The sequence below is a fragment of the Dama dama genome, chromosome 29 (assembly GCF_033118175.1).
Source record: "Dama dama isolate Ldn47 chromosome 29, ASM3311817v1, whole genome shotgun sequence".
Lineage (NCBI taxonomy): Eukaryota > Metazoa > Chordata > Mammalia > Artiodactyla > Cervidae > Dama > Dama dama.
This window is the reverse complement of record NC_083709.1, coordinates 52940690-52963117: the sequence shown is the minus strand read 5'-3', so window position 1 is coordinate 52963117 and position 22428 is coordinate 52940690. Positions and strand designations below refer to the sequence as shown.

The following is a 22428-nucleotide window of genomic DNA, read 5'->3' as shown; positions in this document are numbered from 1 at the left end:
AAGCTCAGGACAGAGGAACCTGGACTCTGGTCCTCTCTGAGGTAGAACAACATCTGAGGACAGTGCAGAAGCAATGAAACCACGTCACACTTTTCATTGTACAAAACAAATACCAAACTACTACTATTGCCATTGCAATCACTACTAGTCTGTGGAATGTGAATTGTGTCAATTTTATACCTGTATATATACAGAGGTGACTTAAAAAAAAGCTAGGATAGCAATGTGAAGAGCTGTATTTATCTCCCTCTCCATACATACATATAAATATTTTAATTGCCATTCAGTCTTTTATTTTAAACCTCATTTCATTAAATGTTATTTTAAAATGTCAACTACCTTATTGTTATGGGGATTTCTCAACACTATTATTTGAATTCCTTTTATTCATTAATTTATTTTTTAATTTACAGAATTTTGTTGTTTTCTGTCAAACCTCAACATGAATCAGTCATAGGTATACATATATCCTCTCTTTGCTCTTAAATTTTAAGGCTTTTGTATGTATTATTTAAAACAAAATATATAGATAATATATGCATGTGAAATGTGTACCATATAGAATATATAAAGAGGTGTAAATATAACTTTCCCTCTTTTGGTTCATTCAGCTTTACCACTGGATGAGATATACAGCTACAGGGGGAGCCTACAAGGTGAAGGGTACTGTGATGGTTAATTTTGTGTCTACTGGACTGCGCTATGGTGGCAAGATTATTTGGTCAAATGCTCTGATGTTTCTATGAGGGTATTTGGGGGATGCGATTAACATCCAAATCAGTGGATTTAGAGTAAAACAGATTGTCCTTCATAACGTGGATAGGCCTCAAGTCAGGCATGAACATAGAAAAAAGCTGATCTTCCCTAAGCAAGAAGGAATTCTGCCAATAAGCCTCCAAGTCTTCCTTGGGTCTCTAGTCTGCTGACCTAGACTGCCGATTTGGGATTTACTAGGCCTCCTTGGGCTTTCCTGGTGGCTCAGATAGTAAAATATCCGCCTGCAGTGAGGGAGACCTGGGTTCGATCCCTGGGTTGGGAAGATCCTCTGGAGTAGGGAATGGCAATCCACTCCAGTATTCTGGCCTGGAGAGTCCCACGGACAGAGGAGCCTGGCGGGCTGCAGCCCATGGGGTCACAAAGAGTTGGACATGACGGAGCGACTAAGCACAGCAGAGCACAAGCCTCCACAGTGGGAGCAAGTCCTTAAAATAAAACTCTTTGTACATACATATCCTGCTGGTTCTGTTTCTCGGGAGAAGACTAATACATGGACGTAGGCTTCCCCCCCCAACTCTCCCTAGGGGATAGGTCCCTAGTTCTTCTCATGTTCCCCCATGTTTCTAAGACACCAGACAGAAAAAACCCCGCCCCTTGGAGGCCTCAGTAGATTGATAGCCCAATCATCACCATCATACGTGCCATCAGGGTTCCTCACGACGTGCACCGCTGCCTGCTCCAGCCTGCCAACTGCCAGCCTCTGGGTTGCTTTGCCTGAAGGAAGGGGTAGTTGAGGAGAGGGAGGGGGTCCGGACACCCTCTCCCCCATCAATGCAAGCGTATTTGACCTGAGCAGCCCTCAGTCAGTCTAAAGCCAGCTGGTTTTAGAACAAACAGCCTGGCTCTCCCACCACTTGAGTTGGGAAAACTCTGAGGCACGTGTTTCATGCCATTCAGCAGAATTTCCTGGGTGTGTGTGGGGTGGGGGGGCGGGATTAAGTTCTGGTCTCCCATTGCAGTTTACCTGCATCTCCCAATCAAACTGCTGCTGCTAAGTCACTTCAGTCGTGTCCGACTCTGTGCGACCCCAAAGACGGCAGCCCACCAGGCTCCCCCGTCCCTGGGATTCTCCAGGCAAGATCCCAAACAAACTACTTACACTCAAAACCTGGTCTTGGGTTCTGTGACCCAAATAACAATCTCCCCCATCCTCTACTGCACAACTCCGGCTGTTTCATTCACCAGACAAAGTCAAGGTTGACAGAAGCAGTGAAGTGAGGGACAGACAGGTTATGCTGGACTTTGGTGAGATGCTGCTGATGAGGCAAGACTACCATGCGGATATGGAGAGTTTCAGAGGGCGGAAGGTGCCCCAGCGACCTCTGAGGATACAAAACATCACGTAAGTCCCCCATGTTATCCTGCACACTCGTGGGAGATTTGCATTCTGCTGCACGATCTACCTTGGGCTTCAAACACCCACCCCCAACTCTGAGTAAAACAGACTTTGCAGAAGGACGGATAACTTATCTTCCTTGGGGGTTCATACAGATCATATTGCTATTTGAGAGGCAATGGCCCTGAGTGCTCTAGAATTTTATTTGTGGATTAGATCAGAAGGCAGGGCAGTTTCTACACTGCAGTTTTCAGTGCTTTCTCCAGAACTTTTACTGAATGGTCCTTGGAATTATGCTACTGCCCTACAGTGAACACAGTAAGGAATAAGTGAGGTCGAAGTGAAGTTACTCAGTCATGTCTGACTCTTTGTGACCCCATGGACTAGCGCCTACCAGGCTCCTCTGTCCATGGAATTTTCCAGGCAAGAGTACTAGAGTGGGTTGCCATTTCCTTCTCCAGGGAATCTTCCTGACCCAGGGATCAAACCCGGGTCTCCCGTATTGCATGTAGGAACTTTACCATCTGAGCCACCTGGGAAGCCCAATAATACTGGAGTGGGTTGCCATTTCCTTCTCCAGGAGATCTTCCCAACCTAGGGATCAAACCTGGGTCTTCCACATTGCAGGCAGATTCTTTACCAACTGAGCCACAAGGGAAGGCCACAGAAAGGGAAGGACCTCCTAAATCCTCTTAGCAAGAAAGTGGTCACGATTGCATGATGCAAAATGAGACCCCACAGAATAAAAAGAAAAGGGGAGGGGACAGATTTCCGGAAAACCTTCCCTCTCTTCCTGCACGTAAAGTGAACACTATCCTCACTCATGTTCGTCCTTCCTATTCTGATATTCTTTCCTCTTTCTTCATTTGCCTAGCACCTATTTTTTTCTTATTTAACCTCCATATATATGGTAGGCAGCCTTAAATCCTCCCCAGGACAAAGCTGAATATGACTTTAAAAGGGGTAGGACAAAGGAGAAAAGGAAAGATATTCCCATTTGAATGCAGAATTCCAAAGAATAGCAAGGAAAGATTTTCTTATCTTCCTCACTGATCAATGCCTTCCTCAGTGATCAATGCAAAGAAATAGAGGAAAACAATAGAATGGGAAAGACCAGAGATCTTGTCAAGAAAATTAGAGATAACAAGGGAATATTTCATGCAAAGATGGGCACAATAAAGGACAGAAATGGTACGGACCTAACAGAAGCAGAAGATATTAAGAAGACGTGGCAAGAATACACAGAAGAACTATACAAAAAAGATCTTCATGACCCAGATAACCAGGATGGTGTATCACCCACCTAGAGCCAGACATCCTGGAATGCGAAGTTAAGTGGGCTTTAGGAAGCATCGCTACGAACAAAGCTAGTGGAGGTGATGGAATTCCAGTTGAGCTATGTCAAATCCTAAAGATGATGCTGTGAACGTGCTGCATTCAGTATGCCAGCAAATTTGGAAAACTCAGCAGTGGCCACAGGACTGGAAAATGTCAGCTTTCATTCCAATCCCAAAGAAAGGCAATGCCAAAGAATGTTCAAACTACCACACAACTGCACTCATCTCACATGCTAGCAAAGTAATGCTCAAAATTCTCCAAGCCAGGCTTCAAACAGTATATGAAACGTGAACTTCCAGATGTTCAAGCTGGATTTAGAAAAGGCAGAGGAAAGAGATCAAACTGCCAACATCCATTGGATCATCAAGAAAGCAACAGTGTTCCAGAAAAACATCTAATTCTGCTTTATTGACTATGCCAAAGCCTTTGACTGTGTGGATCACAATAAATTGTGGAAAATTCTGAAAGAGATGGGAGTACCAGACCACCTGACCTGCCTCCTGAGAAATCTGTATGCAGCTCAAGAAGCAACAGTTAGAATTGGACATGGAACAACAGACTGGTTCCAAATTGGGAAAGGAGTACATCAAGGCTGTATATTATCACCCTGCTTATTTAACTTATATGCAGAGTACATCATGCAAATGTACATCTGGGCTGGATGAAGCACAAGCTGGAATCAAGACTGTTGGGAGAAATATCAATAACCTAAGATATGCAGATGATGCCACCCTTATTTGGCAGAAAACGAAGAACTAGTCGCTTGATGAAAGTGAAAGAGGAAGTGAAAAAGTTGGCTTAAAACTCAACATTCAGAAAACTAAGATCATGGTATCTGGTCCCATCACTTCGTGGGAAATAGATGGGGAAACAATGGAAACAGTCAGACTTTATTTTCTTGGGCTCCAAAATCACTGCAGATGGTGACTCCAGCCATGAAATTAAAAGACATCTGCTCCTTGTAAAAAAAGCTATGACCAACCTAGACAGTATATTAAAATTACTTTGCCAACAAAGCTGTCTAGTCAAAGCTATGGTTTTGCCAGTAGTCATGTATGGATGTGAGAGTTGAACCATAAAGAAAGCTGAGTGCCGAAGAACTGATGCTTTTGAACTGTGGTGTTGGAGAAGACTCTTGAGAGTCCCTTGGACAGCAAGGAGATCAAACCAGTACGTCCTAAAGGAAATCAGTCCTGAATATTCATTGGAAGGACTGATGCTGAAGCTGAAACTCCAATACTTTGGCCACCTGATGCAAAGAACTGATTCCTTGGAAAAGACCCTAATGCTGGGAAAGACTGAAGGCAGGAGGAGAACGGAATGACAGGGGATGAGATGGTTGGATGGCATCACTGACTCGATGGACTTGAGTTTGAGCAAGCTCTGGGAGTTGGTGAAGGACAAGGAAACCTGGAGTGCTGCATGCAGTGCATGGGGTAGCAAAGAGTCAGACATGACTGAGCAACTGAACTGAGGGCAGACACTGATGATCCACTGGGCACTGCTGGAACATTCTAGGGAACAGAGATCCTTCCTTCCTGCGCGCACCACCTAACTCATCACAGAAAAGTGCTGCAGCCAGGGACAGCACAGCTCCTGCTCAAAAGCTTCCTTTCCCCTTCTCCCAAAGTTTGCAAAAGGACTCATTCCTGTATTTAAAGAGCAGAAGCAAAGCAAACCATCATATATTTAACCATTTTTTTCTATCCACGAAAGGTGGCTTTTATTATGAAATACGCAGATTTGAGTCAGTGCCTTGAAACCTGCTCAATTCACGGTGTTGCACTAAATGGTTTATAAATTACAGCACCCACTGACACAACCAAGGATACATTTATAATATAAATAAGTTATGAGTAAGCTGAATTTCCAACTCAACTAAAACACGTGCTTATCATCATTGTGTCAATTCATATTACAAGAAGTCCATAATGGAACCAAGACTCTTCTCCTTTCCTAAATTCAAGGTACTTCCAATTCCAATTTACACAAGCCTAAATTCCTAGGTTTTTTTGAATTTCAAACATATTTTAGCCTTTAAAGAGTAAATACAGGAGTATAAATTGATGCAACTTTTCTAGGAAGCAATGTGGCAGTAAACATTAAGAGCCTTAAAAACGTTCCTCTGCTTTCACCCAGTAATTCCATTTCAGAGAACCTATCTGCTGTGAAGGATTAAAATGCTGATCATTGATATATTAATTAAAAATGGATTATATATAAAAAGGTGCATTTCATATTAAAAGAAAAAAAAATGGAAATAATCCAAATGGCCAACACTAGTAGAACTATCTATTTAGGCAGCAATGGTCAAAGCACACACTATGAATCTGCAATTATTATGTCCTCATTTTCATGATCAGTAACTGAAATAAAAGATGCACTTTAACACAGGAAGTAACATAGAAATTCACCACTAAGCACGTTATTGATTGCAATGTCCTCCTTTTTATTAAATTATAAAACTGGCTGCTGTCAATATACACATTTTTGGAAATGCACTTTTATGCTTTTGTGGAGCACATGATTTTAAACAGACAAAATATTTCTATATTAACTTCTCAGTCTTCAAGCTATTTCGCAGTGGTAGCCAAACTACCAAGTATAGATATTACAATATACAGTCAGAATTTAAGGAAAATATTACAAAGACAAATGCCTTAAAAAGATGATAGTGCAGAGAAAACCGTAGCTCTGAAACAGGTATAAAAATTTAGTCAAAATATTTTAGTCCATTATGGCTTTGCAAAGCTTCAAAGGAAGAAAATTGAAGACACTTCTCATCAAAGGCACTTAAAGAATTGTAATAAAATACTTCTTTGAATTTAGTTTTGAGTCCGACAGTATTTTTTATCTTTTTCACATTCTGTCTCTCATTGAAACAGTCCTGGAAGGCAGCTATTAATAAGGAAAAATAGTTATCATTTCTTAATATACATATTAAAAATACGCAAACAGAATTAATACAGCTTTTGGTCCGTGGAAGCAGGTAACAGTATCAGACTGTAGTATTTCTCTTAATTCTGAGCCCAAAGCCCTCAATTCCCCAGACTCAGTCCCCTGGGCTCCCCAGGAGGTGCCCGCCATCGCCACAGTGCGCTGAAACTGGAATAAGCCATCCTCCCTGGCTTGGTGGGAGTGCTGTTCCCGTGTAGCACACAGGAGGCAAAACCCCGGCATTATAATTCCGTGTCCCGGTATCGGGAAGCCTGGCCGTAATAACCGCGCCTCGAGTGTTCTGACAGCTGCTGCCGGTATTCCTCCTCCTCAGCATCACTGCCATAGCTTCCTCTGGGATCCTGATAAAGTCTGGCAGGGCCTTTCTGTGGCTCGGGGGGCCTGGAACTAACAAAGAGAGAGGGTTACGCGCAGCCCAAAGCTCGGGCCTCCCTGCCCGTCCGTGCCGCATGCCGTGGGCCACTGCCCATGGGGGATGACTTACCTGAGTCACCCTCTGCTGACAAACCAGGGCACTCCTGGCCCCGCTCCTGGTTCACAGAGTGGTGGAATTGAGGACAGGAATCACAGGTCAAGGCCGATACCCACTCAAGTAGCGAGTGGGGAAGACAGACACATACTCTGACCTAAGAACCCTCCAGCCCGATGAGGGTGCCTTCCTGAGATCACTGGTTAAAAGTTCACAAGCAGAGCGAGTTCTTCACCAGTTTTAGTCAATTATACCAAGTCCCCTCTGTTGCCGGGGCCTCCTGGTCAGCTGTGCCACTATCTGACTGGTAAACAAGAAACTTGCCTCTAATTTTCTATAGCTGTAAAACTAGACTCCAGTTTGCAGTCAGAATAGCTGCAAGAAAATGTGATTTTGTTTACTATTCTCGGATGCAAGAAATGACCCAGTGTAAAACTTCAACAGGAAGACACTGTGATAATCACTACTGTTTATGCAGCACTTTAAAAATAAGGCATCCTACCAACACCAGTCAATTGATGTTCCCTTTCCCTCAGACCACAGCTCACACACAGCCTGACTTGGCTAAGTGACGCAAAAGGATTACTGAACTTGTTGGCCAACAGCTAGAAAATATTAACAGTGAAACAACTGGCATCTAAACCCTAGGAATTTTGCTTATGCACTATCCTAACACAATTTAACGCATCTGTGGCTCCAACTGAATTTCTCCGGTGGCTCAGTAGTAAAGAATCCACCTGCAATGCAGAAGCTGCAAGAGATGTTGGTTTGATCCCTGGGTGGGGAAGATCTCCTGGAGGAGGGCATGGCAACCCACTCCAGTATTCTTGCATGGAGAATCCCATGGACAGAGGAGCCTGGTGGGCTACAGTCCATAGGGTTGCAAAGAGATGGACATGACTGAAGCGACTTAGCACGCACACATATGGCTCCAATGGGTCTAAATAGGACTGACTTGGATTGTCAGTGATTACACTGTGTTGGAGAAGGAAATGGCAACCCACTCCAGTATTCTTGCCTGGAGAACTCCATGGACAGAAAAGACTAGTGGGCTACAATCCATGGGGTCGCAAAGAGTCGGACATGACTGAGCAACTAAACAACAACAACACCACTGTCTTAGTGTTCACACACAATCAACACTACCATAAAAGTTTGACTCTATGGTCTTTATATTTAAAGTTGACTGAATAAGTAAACAGTTTACCAGGAGGAAAAAAAAAAAACACAAACTTCGTTACTTTGAAATGTAGGTGAAAAAAAATTCTTAGCATCAAAGTCCTACACAAGTCCCTTTTTTAGACCTATATCCTCAGAGCAGCCCTTACCTTGTGTACTGGGGTGGGCCAGGGTCCGGCTTGTGTGTTTTGATTGGAACTGCATAGATATCAGGATGCTTCTGGGCAATTTCAATCTGTGGAGATTATGGGAGTAAAAAAAGAACAAGAGGGAAGGGATGAGTGACTCGCCAATCAGCTTGCTCATTTCCTGCTGGTTCCATTCTCCAATCCCATTTTAACCGAGAAGAGGAAAAACAGAGGTAAACCTCTAGTTTCCAGAGTTGTATGTGATGCCTAGTGGTAAATGTCAAATAGGAAAAATGTTTAAAACTAATGAAAGTCTGCCACATGCTACAACATGGTTGAACCTTCAAGACACTATGCTAAGTGAAATAAATCAGCCACAAAAAAGACAAATATTGTATGATTCCACTTCTGTGAGGCTCCTGAGCTGTCAAATTCATAGAGACAGAAAATAGAATGGTGGTTAAGGGGCTGGAGGAGGGGAAAATGAGGAATAATTAATATACACAGAGTTTTAGTTGGGGAGGATGACAAAATTCTAGAGACTGATGATAGAGATGGTTACACAAAAATGTGAATATACTAATGCCACCAAACACTTAAAAATGTTAAAGATGGTAAGTTCCATGTATATTTTATCACCAGAAGAAGCAAAAAAGAAAAAGAGCGTGGGTCATCTCTTGCCTTCTGGGACGGCCCACACTCTGCCCATAGTGTATGCTTCTCCCAGGGCCACTCTTGCCTTTTGAGACAGACTGCATTCTGTCTGTGGAATGTATGTCTCTAAATACATCCACTTTATTACTAATTACTGTGTCTCTCACTGAATTCTTTCTGCAGTGAGATATAAAGAACCTGAGTTCCAGTAAGTCCTGACACCAGGAACTAAGGCCCCCCCACAGTTGGAGGACGGAATTATGTGGACCCTCCTGACTTCAATCAACTACAGCCTGGACTCTGTCAACCTCTGTTCCAATTCCACGCTGCAGTCTTCTCTGCTCAAGCCCCCTTATGAATATGCATAGAGCCTTAGTCTTAAACCTCCCCAAATTTGCAGTTCAGGGAGACTCTGCTTTGGGAAAAGATCCCTCGTGTTCTCCTTACTTGCTGCAGGTAATAAATCCTTCTTTTCCCTTACCTTCCCCCTCTAAAAAAGAAAAAGGCCCAGAAGCACTACAATTGTTGTGACAAATTTAAATGAAGAAAACTCCCATAACCACTGGGCCGAAACGCTCCAGAAACCTTTACTTAACAAATGTTACAGTGAAAAATAATTCTGAAGAGGCCATAGAATCTCTTGTTACGCTTTCCTATTCCAGAACCCAATATAAAGTTCTGAAGCACAAAGAGTAGAATCCTATTCACCTGCAATGTCAGGTTTTCTTGACTGGAAGAAAAAGGTATGTGCTAACAGCTGGCAATCTGAAAATGAGACACCCATAGGATGTGCCTTTGTATCACGCATGTCAACATACTCTTTCATGTTTGTGGCAGTGGCAAAAGGACTGTAAATCATCACACTGCGATGAAACTTCTTTAAAATCCTATTGCTGACGCACTAAAATGACCCAGTGATTGAAAACAATTACCCTTGCATTCTGTGCTTCTTGGAGCTCTTGCATTCTCTGTAACCTTGCCTTGTGATCCATCTTCTCAAATATTTTTACTTTGCCCAGGACAGACTTGGGAGCATTGTGCTGCTCCTCACTGCCCTCTCCCGCCTCCTCACTCTCTGGGGGAGGGACGGGAGTGGAGGGCTTCAGTACAGGCCGTCCAAAAGTGGGTTTCGCTGCAATAGGAGGAGGACAACCTTTGGTAGATGCCCCTGGAATTTCGTTACCAGCAGCGGCTGAGGGGTTTGACTTGTATTCATAAGATCTGGAGAAGTCAAAAGATTCTTCTCTGTTTTGGGTTTTGGCCTGCAGAGAGCAATGACATAGTTTTAACCTTGAGCTTTCAGTTTATTTTCAAATCTCTATTAGTGATTTAATACACTCCATTTCCTGATCAGTTTCCAAAGGTGGTCAACAAATTCCACTTCAGCAAGGAATCAAATACGACAAGGTACATGGCCAAGACCTGGCATCCAGAGCCCTACCTCACTCCCTACGGAAGAGTATTAAGTGCTCGAAAAAACCAAGAGGGTGCTGGGGATGTGCTGGGAGGCCTACAAGTGCTAGAGGTGGATCAGACCTAACTCTGTCCTAGAGAAGATCTGAATCTTAGAGAGGACCTCAAAACAAGTCAGGTTTCAGGATGGAAGAGTGGCTCCCGAGTTCACACCGTGCTGAGGGGACGTGCCTTGGTCCACGTGGACGTGGGGACATGGGTGGTCCCCAGAGGTCCACCCAGAAGTGAGGAGACTGGGGTGGGGAGCGGTGAGGGAGAATATCATGCTGATGGCCACTTTGTCTTCATACTTCCATCCTAGGCCACTTGTAAACTTTCACTCATCTATATTATTAGGTCACCAATTACCTCTGAAAGCTCACAATGAATTATTTCTTTCTTCTTATCTAAAGCACTGAGTTAGGAAGAGAAACTTTACTGGGTTCCAAGGGAAAGCGTATAGTTATAGCTGTGATTCAGAGAGGGGTAAAAAATCATATGACATGTGTTCTCACATTGGTTCTTTTCTGGACAATGGTTTATTTAAAAAATAAACTGTCGTCATAATAAGAGGCATTGTAAACAATAGTGGTGATTGTTTTCTTTAGCAAGTCATCAGGGAGGATTTTTTCAGGTGGATCTAAATCAGATTATGGGCAGAAAAATTTAATTGGATAGAAGAAGAAAAACAGATTCTATTGACATGTGATTCTGGGCATGCAGTATTCAACTTTTATTCTTTCTACATAAACAAACAAATAAAAAACAAAAGGAAACAAACACTAACAGTCCTAACATTGTACCCTCTTTTAAAACTGCCTTTCCATTTTACTTTTTTTGCCATTTCTTAATTTTTTGTATTCACCCAAAAGATAGGCTCCAGTAGAGAACCCAGTTGGTCAAAACCATAATCCAGCGCCACCTTATTGGGCATGCTCTGCCCTGGCTATGCAGGAGCTCCAGGTGAGCTCAATGTGTTTCTTCCTCCTTCCCATCCTGGGCTTCCCAGCCACGTACCTTGGGCGGCTCTGGCTTGAATGCCGGGGGCGGGCTATTGTCCCTAAGTTGATCTCTGCTAGCAGCCCTCCTCATCTGAGCTCGTGGCTCTGGGCTGGGTTTCCTTATGCTCTACAAGACATAAAGGTTCATTCACAACAAGAACATCCCAGCAGGAAGAAGAGAGCACTGGTCTTCTTTGCTGGAGTTCTTCAAACTTCGGGGAATTAAGATGTTTAGGTTCCTAATGTGTGTAATTTGAGCTACTGATCCAGTGCTTCTTTACTGAAAAGGCAGATACCTGGTATACTCTCCCATTAGCAAGCGCTTAAGGTATATTTTTCCCAAAACTAGCTCATCTCTCCCTTTACAGTAAGAAAACAAGAGGCTTTCGTAAAGCTTTCTCACTAACAGCTGTTAATATTTTATTCTTTTTTTTCTTTTGCTTTTGGCCACACCATGTGGCATGTATCATCCTAGTTTCCCACATCCCCTGAAGTGGAAGTGTGGAGTCTTAACTACCTGACAACCAGGGAATTCCCAGCTGTTAACATTTTAAAGCATTAGCTCAACTGTATCTGCAGACATTCATGAGTTAATTTACTTTTTACAACTTGTCCGACAGTATATACTAATTTTTCTTTTTGGTCATGGTGAATTGTTCCTCCTTTCAACTTATATATTTGGTCCTTCTATATCGTAAAGAATAAAATTCACTGAAACAACCTAAACTGCTAAAGAGAAGTCCACAGAAATCCAAACATATGGAGACTCTTGTCTGCAAAGGTCATTATCCCGGTATTCTCTGAGGTGCAACCAATAACTGCTCTGGTCCTAACTTAGTGCTAGCAATGTGATTTCTAGAATCACAGAAGCAGTCTACTCACTGGCCAGTGGATGCATAGTACGTGAGATCAGACATATAATTAATCAATAAACTCAATTAAAAAACTGAAATACAAGAGAGAAGGAAACTGATGGGGAAACACTCAGGAGTTTTGGCAAGATTAGAAAGGTTAAAGGTAGGGTGGAGAAGAAAAAGCACAGACTCCTAAGAGTACAGAGAGAGACCTAATCAAAGGTTACAAGTAAATACAACAATATTGTATTTAAAAGTAATGCCCCACCGGTAATTTGGACAGCTGGCCTCACATCATGACGTCATGCCCAGGGGCATCTGTGGGGTGAGTGCTGGTCACTCAACCTCTCCCAGCACTTGGTTCCTGTCCCACTCCCCTCTGGACCACATCCACAATCACACAGGCATTAGCTTGGAATGAGAGGCTCCCTAGACATCAGCCACTCCAACCCTTAGGAATACCTGCCTCAGCACCCTGAATAAGCTGTTGGCCAGAGCAATTCGAGTGAAACACCAGAACCTCCTTTTGCTGCCCGGGCCTGCCTCGCCTCACCTCCTCGTGCTGCACCGGCTCCGAGGAGCGGGTGATGGAAGACACCAGCGGCTCCTCGGCTGGCTCATCCAGCTCATTGTCAGTGTAGGCGCCTCCTTCACCGTCGGTGTCTTCAAAGTCACTGATGAGGCGGCTGTCGCAACTCAGATAGTCCGCGCCCATGGCGGTTAAGTAGGACATGCGGTCTTCGGGATCATCATCCATCCCTTCCATCTAGAGGAATTTGTTTCGGAGGGTCAGTGGGATCTGACATGGCTCCTGGGAGTGAGGACTCAAGAAAATTCCCAAGGGCACAGCCAAGGGACTGAAACCTTGACTTGTTCGAGAAAAGGAAGTTCACCTTTATCTTCCTGAAATCACTTGGCTTTAAATGACTATGTAAATTTTGTGTGTAGAGATTTAAATTAGAAACCCTCCACCCTATCTCTCCTTGCCACCATCCATCAGGCTTCCTCACATTGTGCACTTTTCTTCCAGAATCTGGCTCCCCTCCAGTTTTTCTGTTGAACTGGTCTCCCAGCGATAAGTGCATGCTGTCTGGAGCTGTAATGCCTCTCCACTCACCCACGAGATTCTCAAATCCTTGAAGGCAGAAGCTCCATCGTGCTCAGCCTGTTCTCACCACAGTGGCTAGCACAGAGCCGCAGCGGGCGTAAGCAGTCAGCACATGCTAGATACTCTGACTGAACATGCAGTTCCTAAAGGGCAGGGCTAGGACTCAACCATTAATTGATAATAGAGGCACTTACGCAACAAAATCATACCTTGAATGTCTCACAAATGACCTCAAATCAGCTGGACCACAGAATACCAGCACCAAGGGCTCCTAGTACCACAGGGAATTCTATAATTTCTCTGCTTCCTCCCTGCAGTAGGGCTGTGGGAACTCCCTCCACAGATGAGAAGTGAGCCAAGGTTAGGAGCCTATACCAGATTCTAGCGCTCTCTCATCACCTACTCAAATCCCTAGAACTCATCCTCTGCCAACCTTCTTTCTAACACAACGATTCCAACTCCATTAGCTTTTCTTCCTTCTATTAATTTTTAACTATGTTCTCCACACCTTCAACCTAACCCCTCATCTCCACTCTGGGTGTCCCGGGCCCCTGGTAATAAGTTGCAGAGTTCAGCACAAGGTCTTGTAAGCTCTGATTAGTGTGCTTGGAACACAACACTAGTCACTACATTAAAAGCAAAAGGGAAGTGAATGTAGGGCCGCATGTATCCCATTCTGCTTTTCTTGTAAAAGTCCCTTCGTTTTATTACTTTTCCAGAGAATTTACAAATTTTTGAACAATTGAAGGGTATGTTGAGATCACTCGAAATGTGCATGGTTTTTACTACATTCACTACCCTCGTGAGAAAAAAATTCAGACACAGACTCTCACCTCGCAGCAGAGCATCTGTGTCACATACCTTTCCTTCGGAGACCCAGACTGCTTCTCCTTGCTGATGCTGAATCGTGTCTTTCAAGCTGCCAAACCAGCTGTCGTTGGCTGAATTGAGGTTGATTGTAGCTACAGAAATGTAAACCAAAAGGTGTGCCTCAATTTCACGTTTATTAGAAAACTTATTGGACATACTTACCCTAACTTGTCATGTTTCACACACACACACACACACACACATATATAAAATCATAACTGATTCATGTTGTTATATGGCAGAAACCAACTCAACACAGTGAAGCAATTTTCTTCTAATTAAAAAACAAATTAAAAAAATACATTTTTAAAGAGTGTGCTTTCGGGAGCAACAATAACACATCTAAATAAAATATAAAAGTACGTATTTAAAAAAATCAATATATAGACGTGAACAGTAAAAGGAAAATATATACCAATGTACTGTTTATCTCCAATAAAAAACTAAATGTATGTCATTTTGATAGGCTTAAACATTTCAGAATATAGATATAGACTAAGCAAACTCTACAGGTGTGTATTCATGGGACATACATTTTCTATTCTGAACAAAATACATCCTACATAATAGCACTTACTAAGACTGACCAAGCACTTTCCTAAATACGTTACATGGATTAGTTCATTTTATGCTTAAACAAACCTTGCAAGGTGGATGTTGCCATCATCCCCATTCTGTAGATGAAAAACTGAGGCACAGCAGTGAAAGTAACTAGTCTAAGGCCTCACACCAAGCAAGTGGAAAAGCCTGGATGCAAACTCAGAAGTCTGCTTTTAGAGCTTATGGCTTCAGCCACTGCGTGACTCAGCCCATCTGAAACATGAATTTAGAGCACCAGGATAAAATACCAACCAGTAAAATATATGTGATCATTCTTCAGCAATACTTTGGACCTACAATGATCAAACTCCAAGTAAATCAGTACTTTTTAGAGCTACATCATCATGGCCTATTATTAAGGCCATTATGTGTCACCCAAAAGAAAACTGGATCTTGTTGCTGAAAGTTGTTAGGCAGCCTGCTCCACCTATCCTGTAATCTGCATACTTCTCTATAAATAACTCCAAAGAACCAGAAAGCAAATTTTGTAAGCAATTTTGCTTCAAGATTTTCTTCCCAGTAACATACAGCATTCTTTCATTTAAAAAGTCCCAGAATTGACCTTGGAAAATCCTGAACAAGCTGACAATTTCCTGGGCTATTAATTATTTATAGTATTTGAATAAACTGATACCTGGGACAACTAAAAGAAAATCAACCTTGTTTCCTTGGATTTTTGTACCCTTATCATGTGTGTGTGTGTGTTAGTCACTTAGTTGTGTCAGAGTCTTTGTGACCCCATGGACTGTGGCCTGCCAGACTCTTCTGTCCATGGAATTCTCCGGGCAAGAATACTGGAGTGGGTTCATTCCCAACCGAGGGATCAAACTTACATCTCCAGCATCTCCTACATTGGCTGGCAGGTTCTTTACCACTAGCGCCATCTGGGAAGCCTTGTCATAGTATCTTGTAAAGATGACTGTCCTCTTGGTAACAAAAGTGACATTGGGCACCCCAGGGACAAATTAGTGATCTCCACTAAATGTATACAGAATGTTCAGCTACCTTTTTGAGCTTTATGCTGAAGTTGTCTAAGATGAGTACAGTTTGTATTTATCATGAGGAAAATCTAAAGTTAAAAGGGCCATTTGTAAAATGCAGAAAATATGTTCATGCCCCCTGATAAAATGAAACAAGCCAGAAGCCTCTTACTGAATTCACGTTGACGTCTAGTGTGTGGAAAAAAAGAAAAAACAGTCATTTCTAACTGAGTAGGTAGCATTCAAATCATGCACTTTACCTCTCTTTAAGAGGTGGGAGCACAGCCATGATGCTGCCTTCCTTTCTCTTAGAATCAAGTTCCTTTGGTTTACTGTTGACTTTTGCTCTTTAGGTTTCTCAGATTCTTTGACTACAAGCCATCAGGTTACCGCCTGTCATTTCCAACCTCTGGACTAGACTCATGCTCCCTTGGATAGACTAGATACATCTCTCAAACTCCAGAAAGCGAAATACTAGAAGGAGCTTCCTTCAGGCTCCATCACGGCCGGGAGTCCTGGGCTTCTGAGGGCACCCACTGCCAGCCCAGGCGCGGGTGCGCTCGGCGCTGCTCCTCCTTCCACAACCAAGGAGGCGGGGGAGCACAAGGCGACAACGGCGACACGTGAGGCTGGGGGGTGAGCAGGATCAGAAGTGACTGTCACGGTGTGAGGTTCCTCTCCAGGTGATAGAGCAGTTCCAAAATGGGTGGTAGTGATGGCTGTACATCTCTGAATACACTAAAAACTACTGACCTGCATGCTTAAATCGGGTGAATTATAGGGTATATAAATTAAATTTCAAAATGCTATTCAGGGCTACCATTTAGAGGGACTCTAAATGGAGAAAAATCAACCAAGGTGCCCAGCCAGGGAGGGTGGCAACTTCCGTCTGCTTCCTGTGGTCCTCAGTGTCCCTACATATCCTTGGGAAATCAAGAATTGCCTATTGCAGTTTGGATATTTTTAACTGGTACAAGATTCACTCCTCCCCACTAGGCTTTCTCCAACACTGCTGCTGCTGCTGCTGCTAAGTCACTTCAGTCGTGTCTGACTCTGTGCGACCCCATAGACGGCAGCCCACCAGGCTCCCCCGTCCCTGGGATTCTCCAGGCAAGAACACTGGAGTGGGTTGCCATTTCCTTCTCCAATGCATGGAAGTGAAAAGTGAAAGTGAAGTCACTCAGTCGTGTCCGACTCTCAGCAACCCCATGGACAGCAGCCTACCAGGCTCCTCTGTCCATGGGATTTTTCAGGCAAGATTACTGGAGTGGGGTGCCATTGCCTTCTCTGTCTCAAACACTGTATTATGGCAAAGAAAAAGGTTTATAATATGTAACAAAGATTTTGAAAAAGTATGAAATAGTATCACTAATGAATAGCATTTATTCACCACTTCCAAAGTCTTAGGACTGCATTATACATTAATTGCAAATTAATGTAATTAAAGTAATGATCTGTAAATTACAAATTTCACATCAATGAAATCTGGGAAACTGATAAAAGTGCTGGAACATCCTGTGATACTTTAAAAATCCCACAATTTCACACAAAGGATGGCTCTGCATGGATCTCTAAGTCCACAATTCCATTCCTGTGGTCTTTAAATCACAAACTGAGTGCTTTAGCAAAACATGTTCAACAATTCCAAGAAAATATGTAATGTAAACTTCATGTTTTAAAAAATAGCTTTTGTAACATGTGCATGCAAAATGTATTATTCTACAGTAACTTTTTTAAAGTGATGGGGGAAGGTTGGGAAGCCTAACATTTTAATTTACATTGACAAGTTAACTTGCTTTTGGGCAAATCTCAGAATAAAGTTTCCCTTGTCATCTCTGCATAATTGAGAAGTACCTTGAATTTGCAAGAAGAGTCATTTTGCTTTAATTTTTTTAATTTTTATATTTTAGGTAAAAGATATTTCATTATATTGTAAAAACAGTAACGGATATATATGTTAAAATACAAAAGACAAAATAATTTATACCTTTCAAAAATGAGCAAGACATAATATTATGCATAACAGTACAAAAAAAGTAAACCAACAAGAACTAGCAATGCTAGTTTTTCTTGTAATCAGCTACTATTAATATCACACTAAGCCCTGATTTGTCCTACATCTGAAATACTAACAATTTATCAAGACACTGTTTACAGATCTTCAGTTCTCCTACTCAATCACTTTTATTACATAGTAATTTCAAGGAGAGTCATTTTAATACTGTCAAATTTAAATACTCATCTATGGAAAATGGGATTTTCTCGTTACTGTGCAACAAGGAAACAAGAAAGATATTCATCGAGTTTGTTAATCCACCTGCAACATAAGCCTTGATTTTGAATTACTGTTCATCACAGCTCTATTTTCCCCACTAATTAATTCATTGTGTGTGTGAAGGGATTGCTTGATGACTGTTGTCACCGATGTAAATCTGATTCTTGTTGCTTAGTTGTTGTTCTGTTAGTCTCTCAGTCAGGTCTAACTCTTTGTGACCCCGTGGACTCTGCCAGGCTCCTCTGTTCATGGGATTTCCCAGGCAAGAATATTGGAGCAGGTTGCCACTTCCTCCTCCAGGGGATCTCCCTGACCCAGGGATCAAACCTGCATCTCTTGCATTTCCTGCACCAGCAGGCAGATTCTTTACCACTAGCACCACCTGGGAAGCCCCTATTAATTCACTTTAATGCCATAAATGCCATTAATTAAAAATCATAAAAAAAAAAAACTTGGGATTCTGGCCTTGGCGTACACCATCAAGTCACAACCTGGCCAGGTTGAGACACAGGGCATATAAAGTGCTCAGTGGGGCCATCCACAGAGTTTCAAGAGTTAAACTAAGCCTCTGCAAAAGGCCGAAAAAGGCCATCCTTTTCTAAGTTACTCAGCACCCTGCTCCACTCATCCTGAAGACTGAGTCAGCAAATGAGGCTGACTCAAAGGCAGACCAATGAAGTGGCCAGCGCCTAGCCTCCCTCATCCTAGCTCTTCCTCTACAGCTCATTATTTCCCCGCCTCCTATCTCAGATCCTCACATGAATCCCAAATTCAACTCTCTGAGGGAAGCCCCTAGCCGTTCAATGGACTTACGCAAAGATAAGGAGGTGGGGGGAAATGAAGTGGGCGTAGATTTAACATGCATCACAATCACACGGACCTCAAGTTCAATGAATTATCTGTTAAACGGAGGAATGGCAACATAAGACCCCATTCATTAGGATAACACGCCTGTGCTGTGAAGTATATAGAATATTGGACACACAGTCAGAGACACCACAGTGTTAGTCTGGGCTCAGCCATACACTAATGTGTGACCATGCAGAAATCACCTGGCCTTTCCTATGGCCTAAGAAGACAGCACCCATGAAAGGCTGTACCACTGTTAGCTATTCCTGTAATAAAAACAGTAATGATAATAATAATTCCAGTAGTAGCAGTAAAACAAACGAAAGATCATATATGAACATACCAAAAGCACACGCTTAATCTTGACTCTACATTCACAAAAATCCAGTTTATGAAGCACCACTTCCTTCTCTGCGTTTGGTTAGATGACCTCTCAGTTAGAGCACTTCACCATAGTGGTACGTAGTGCATCTCACTCTTTAATAAGAAAAGCCAGTAACAAGAAAACAAGGGTCTAATGGAGACATTCATTCACACTCTCCCCTTCTTCCCTTCCCAGCGTCAGATAAGTTAAGAGCGGCACAGGTTGATGATGACTGGTGCTGACCTCAGTTTAGTCACTAAGTCGTGTCCGACTTTCGCAACCCCAAGGACTGTAGCCCACTAGACTCCCCTGTTGATGAGATTCTCCAGGCAAGAACACTGGAGTGGGTTGCCATTTCCTTCTCAAGGGGATCTTCCCGACCCAGGAATCGAACGCGGGTCTCCTGCATTGCAGGCAGATTCTTTCCCAACTGAGCTATAAGGGAAGCCCAAATTCACAGAGCTATCATTATCCTAAGGATATTAATTATATCCACACAGTTGCTACATGTGGCTTCCATAAAACTGCATGACCAAAAACTTCATGCAACCCTTTTAAACCCTTAATTATATCACATTCACAGTACTACCGTATTTTTAGGTAGTGCATACATTCAGTTACTAAAAAGGTCACATTCTTAAATCATTTTACTTTCACGAATAATAGCAGCAGTAGGTCTTCATTTCAGGAATTTTAAAAAATATCCTATTACGGAAAACTTTAGACACCAAAACTTCTCTCCACCAAAGTGGAGAGAAGAGTATACATCATGAATGCATCACCCAGCGTCAACAACTATCAACTCTTGGCCAGTCTGGTCTATAGCCACACTAACTCTCCTCACTGAAGATTATTTAAGCAAATCCCAGATATGATATTAGGTCATCCATAAATACTCTTATTTACCATACATGCCTAAAAATGAGAACTTCTAAAAAAAAAACCTAACATAATCACAGTATCATTTTCACCTTAAACACAGGAGTAATAAATTCTTGAAAGTGAAAGTGAAGTCGCTCAGTCGTGTCTGACTCTTTGTGACCCCATGGACTGTAGCCTACCAGGTTCCTCCATGCATGGGATTTTCCAGGAAAGAATACTGGAGTGGGTTGCCATTTCCTTCTCCAGGAGAGCTTCCCGACCCAGGGATTGAACCTGGGTCTCCCACATTGTAGGCAGATGCTTTACCGTCTGAGCCACCAGGGAAGCTCCCAAATTCTTAATAGCTTAATATCATCTAATTCTTATATCATCTAATGAGATTCTTAATATCATCTAATATCCAGAATATTCAAGGCTATCTCAGAGACATTTTAAAATAATGAAACCAAGTTCCTATCACCTTGTAAGTCAGCGTACGCATGGATAGTAAGAAGAGAAGAATGACACAGCCCATAACAGATATGGGTACTCAGTGCTATGCCAGGCTTAATCACTAGCCTTGTAGTCCCACCCAAAAAATCTGAACCTCATCAAAATGACCAGGTATTGTGTATTATGGATCTTTATGATCATGTTCAAACAGTCAAACTTACAAAGTTAAATATACAAACACCATGAGTCTAGTATACTCACTTTATAGGATTAGTTCCTTTTTGAGGAGTCATAAACAGAATTTCAGATAACTATTTTCCATTCAGATTATTTTCCTATTCCTTCCATCCTACAGTTCCTCATTACTTACTTTCGAGCAAAGAGTACATTTTACATTTCACTTACCTGTGAAAAGATGTGCACACGTTTTTTTAAGCTTGTTGGCCTGATCAAATAACTTCCGAGAACTTTTGTTGGATGATGGATTCAACCTCTGTCTCATAGTTTTGACACCTTGCCTAGAGTCTGGGTTGAAAAAGATCACAATCGGGAACCACTGAGTATAGTTCAACAGGTCCACAGCCTTAGGCGTTACATCCAGGAGCGCATGCTTGTCCTGTTAGAAATGGGGGAAAGATGACGTAAATGGGTAAAAGCCAAATAGCATCAAAGAGTTTGTGTTAATAAGTAAAGGTCGCATCAGATAAAATGCGCCCATGTGTATCACAAAGCCGAAACGTTTCCCTTCACATTAGGTCCACTTTAATATTACCAATCTATGAGAACTTCTGAGAAAATCAATTAACAAGTTTTTGGTATAATGCTCAGAACTCCGAGACAATCAATACATTGGTTCACAGAACATTCACTGATTGTCACACAATGAAACAGCTTACATTTATATTCAGCTTACTAACATTTAATAATTATTAAAATGCAGACTCTATTCTTAAAAAGACTGCAGCAAACCATGACCCTATTCTTTCCAACAGCGTGGCCTTCAGGTGACTTTTCTTACCTGTTCAATAATCTGTCTCACGGTATTTAACCGCACCACCCCGGTGGATTTCTCAGATCCTGCGTCTCTTGGTTCTGTTTCTGCAAAAGGAAAAAAAAATAAAGCAGGGAGGGGGTTACTGAATAAAATTTTAGAAATCAATGACAACCAAGTACCGCCCTCCTAGCATCAACTAGGACAGGAAACCTGACATTCATTGTCTCCTAATAAGAGGCAATGGGAAGGACCAGCACTACCTGTTTCACCAAAATCTAACCAAGGGAAACAGACCAGGCCAACAGGGAGCATCCGATGAGACAAATGGCTTGGACTGTTCAAAATATCATGCCACAAAATAATTTAGAAAAAGGAGAAGATCAGAAAGATATAAAAATCAAAAGTACTACATTCCGAACTTAAAAAAGAAACAATAATTTACCTTGAAAAGCATAATTGGGATAACTGATAAAATTTGAAAAAGGGACTATATACAAAATAACATTATTGTATCCGTGTTAAATCTCCTGGTTGTGATAATGGTATTATGGTTGTATAGGAGGAGAATTAAGAGATTCACAGAGGTAGGAAGTGTTATAAAGCCTACAACTTAAACTTTTAAATTCGTCAGCAGAAACTGTAAAAAGTGTGTGTGTGTCTATGTGTGTGTCTATGGGGGAAGAATATAGATGGCACATGTTACCTGGTGACAAGTGATTCCAGGTGAAGGGTATGTGGGTGTTCATTATTTTTTCTGCAGGTTAGAGATTTTCCTAAATAAAAGTTGAGGGAGGAAAAAGTATCACTGACAGACTTACTAGCAGTTTGGAACAGGTCAGGCAAGTCATTTGCCAACTTCTCCAGGGCTATATCTGCTATGGGGCCAAATAAGACGACAGGTCTCTTGAAACCAGCTGAAATGAGAAAA

The 22428-nt window shown here is 42.2% G+C and overlaps 1 protein-coding gene across 4 annotated transcripts in view; it reads right to left on the bottom strand.

Annotated features, from left to right (window-relative positions):
* Window positions 1-5873: 5873 nt before the first annotated feature.
* The window catches only part of TJP2 (tight junction protein 2), a 124249-nt gene continuing 107694 nt past the window's right edge, over window positions 5874-22428 (bottom strand). For 2 of the 4 annotated variants that reach the window (XM_061132782.1, XM_061132779.1), the window contains 9 exons: window positions 22319-22414; window positions 21525-21604; window positions 20912-21122; window positions 14116-14216; window positions 12700-12912; window positions 11309-11419; window positions 9772-10101; window positions 8207-8292; window positions 5874-6796 (listed from right to left, as the gene is read on the bottom strand). In XM_061132782.1, the coding sequence (XP_060988765.1) occupies window positions 6631-6796; window positions 8207-8292; window positions 9772-10101; window positions 11309-11419; window positions 12700-12912; window positions 14116-14216; window positions 20912-21122; window positions 21525-21604; window positions 22319-22414 (1394 nt within the window). In that variant the 3' untranslated portion in view covers window positions 5874-6630. The remainder of the gene's footprint in view (window positions 6797-8206; window positions 8293-9771; window positions 10102-11308; window positions 11420-12699; window positions 12913-14115; window positions 14217-20911; window positions 21123-21524; window positions 21605-22318; window positions 22415-22428) is intronic. The other 2 variants (XM_061132780.1, XM_061132781.1) reach the window with 2 other exon arrangements.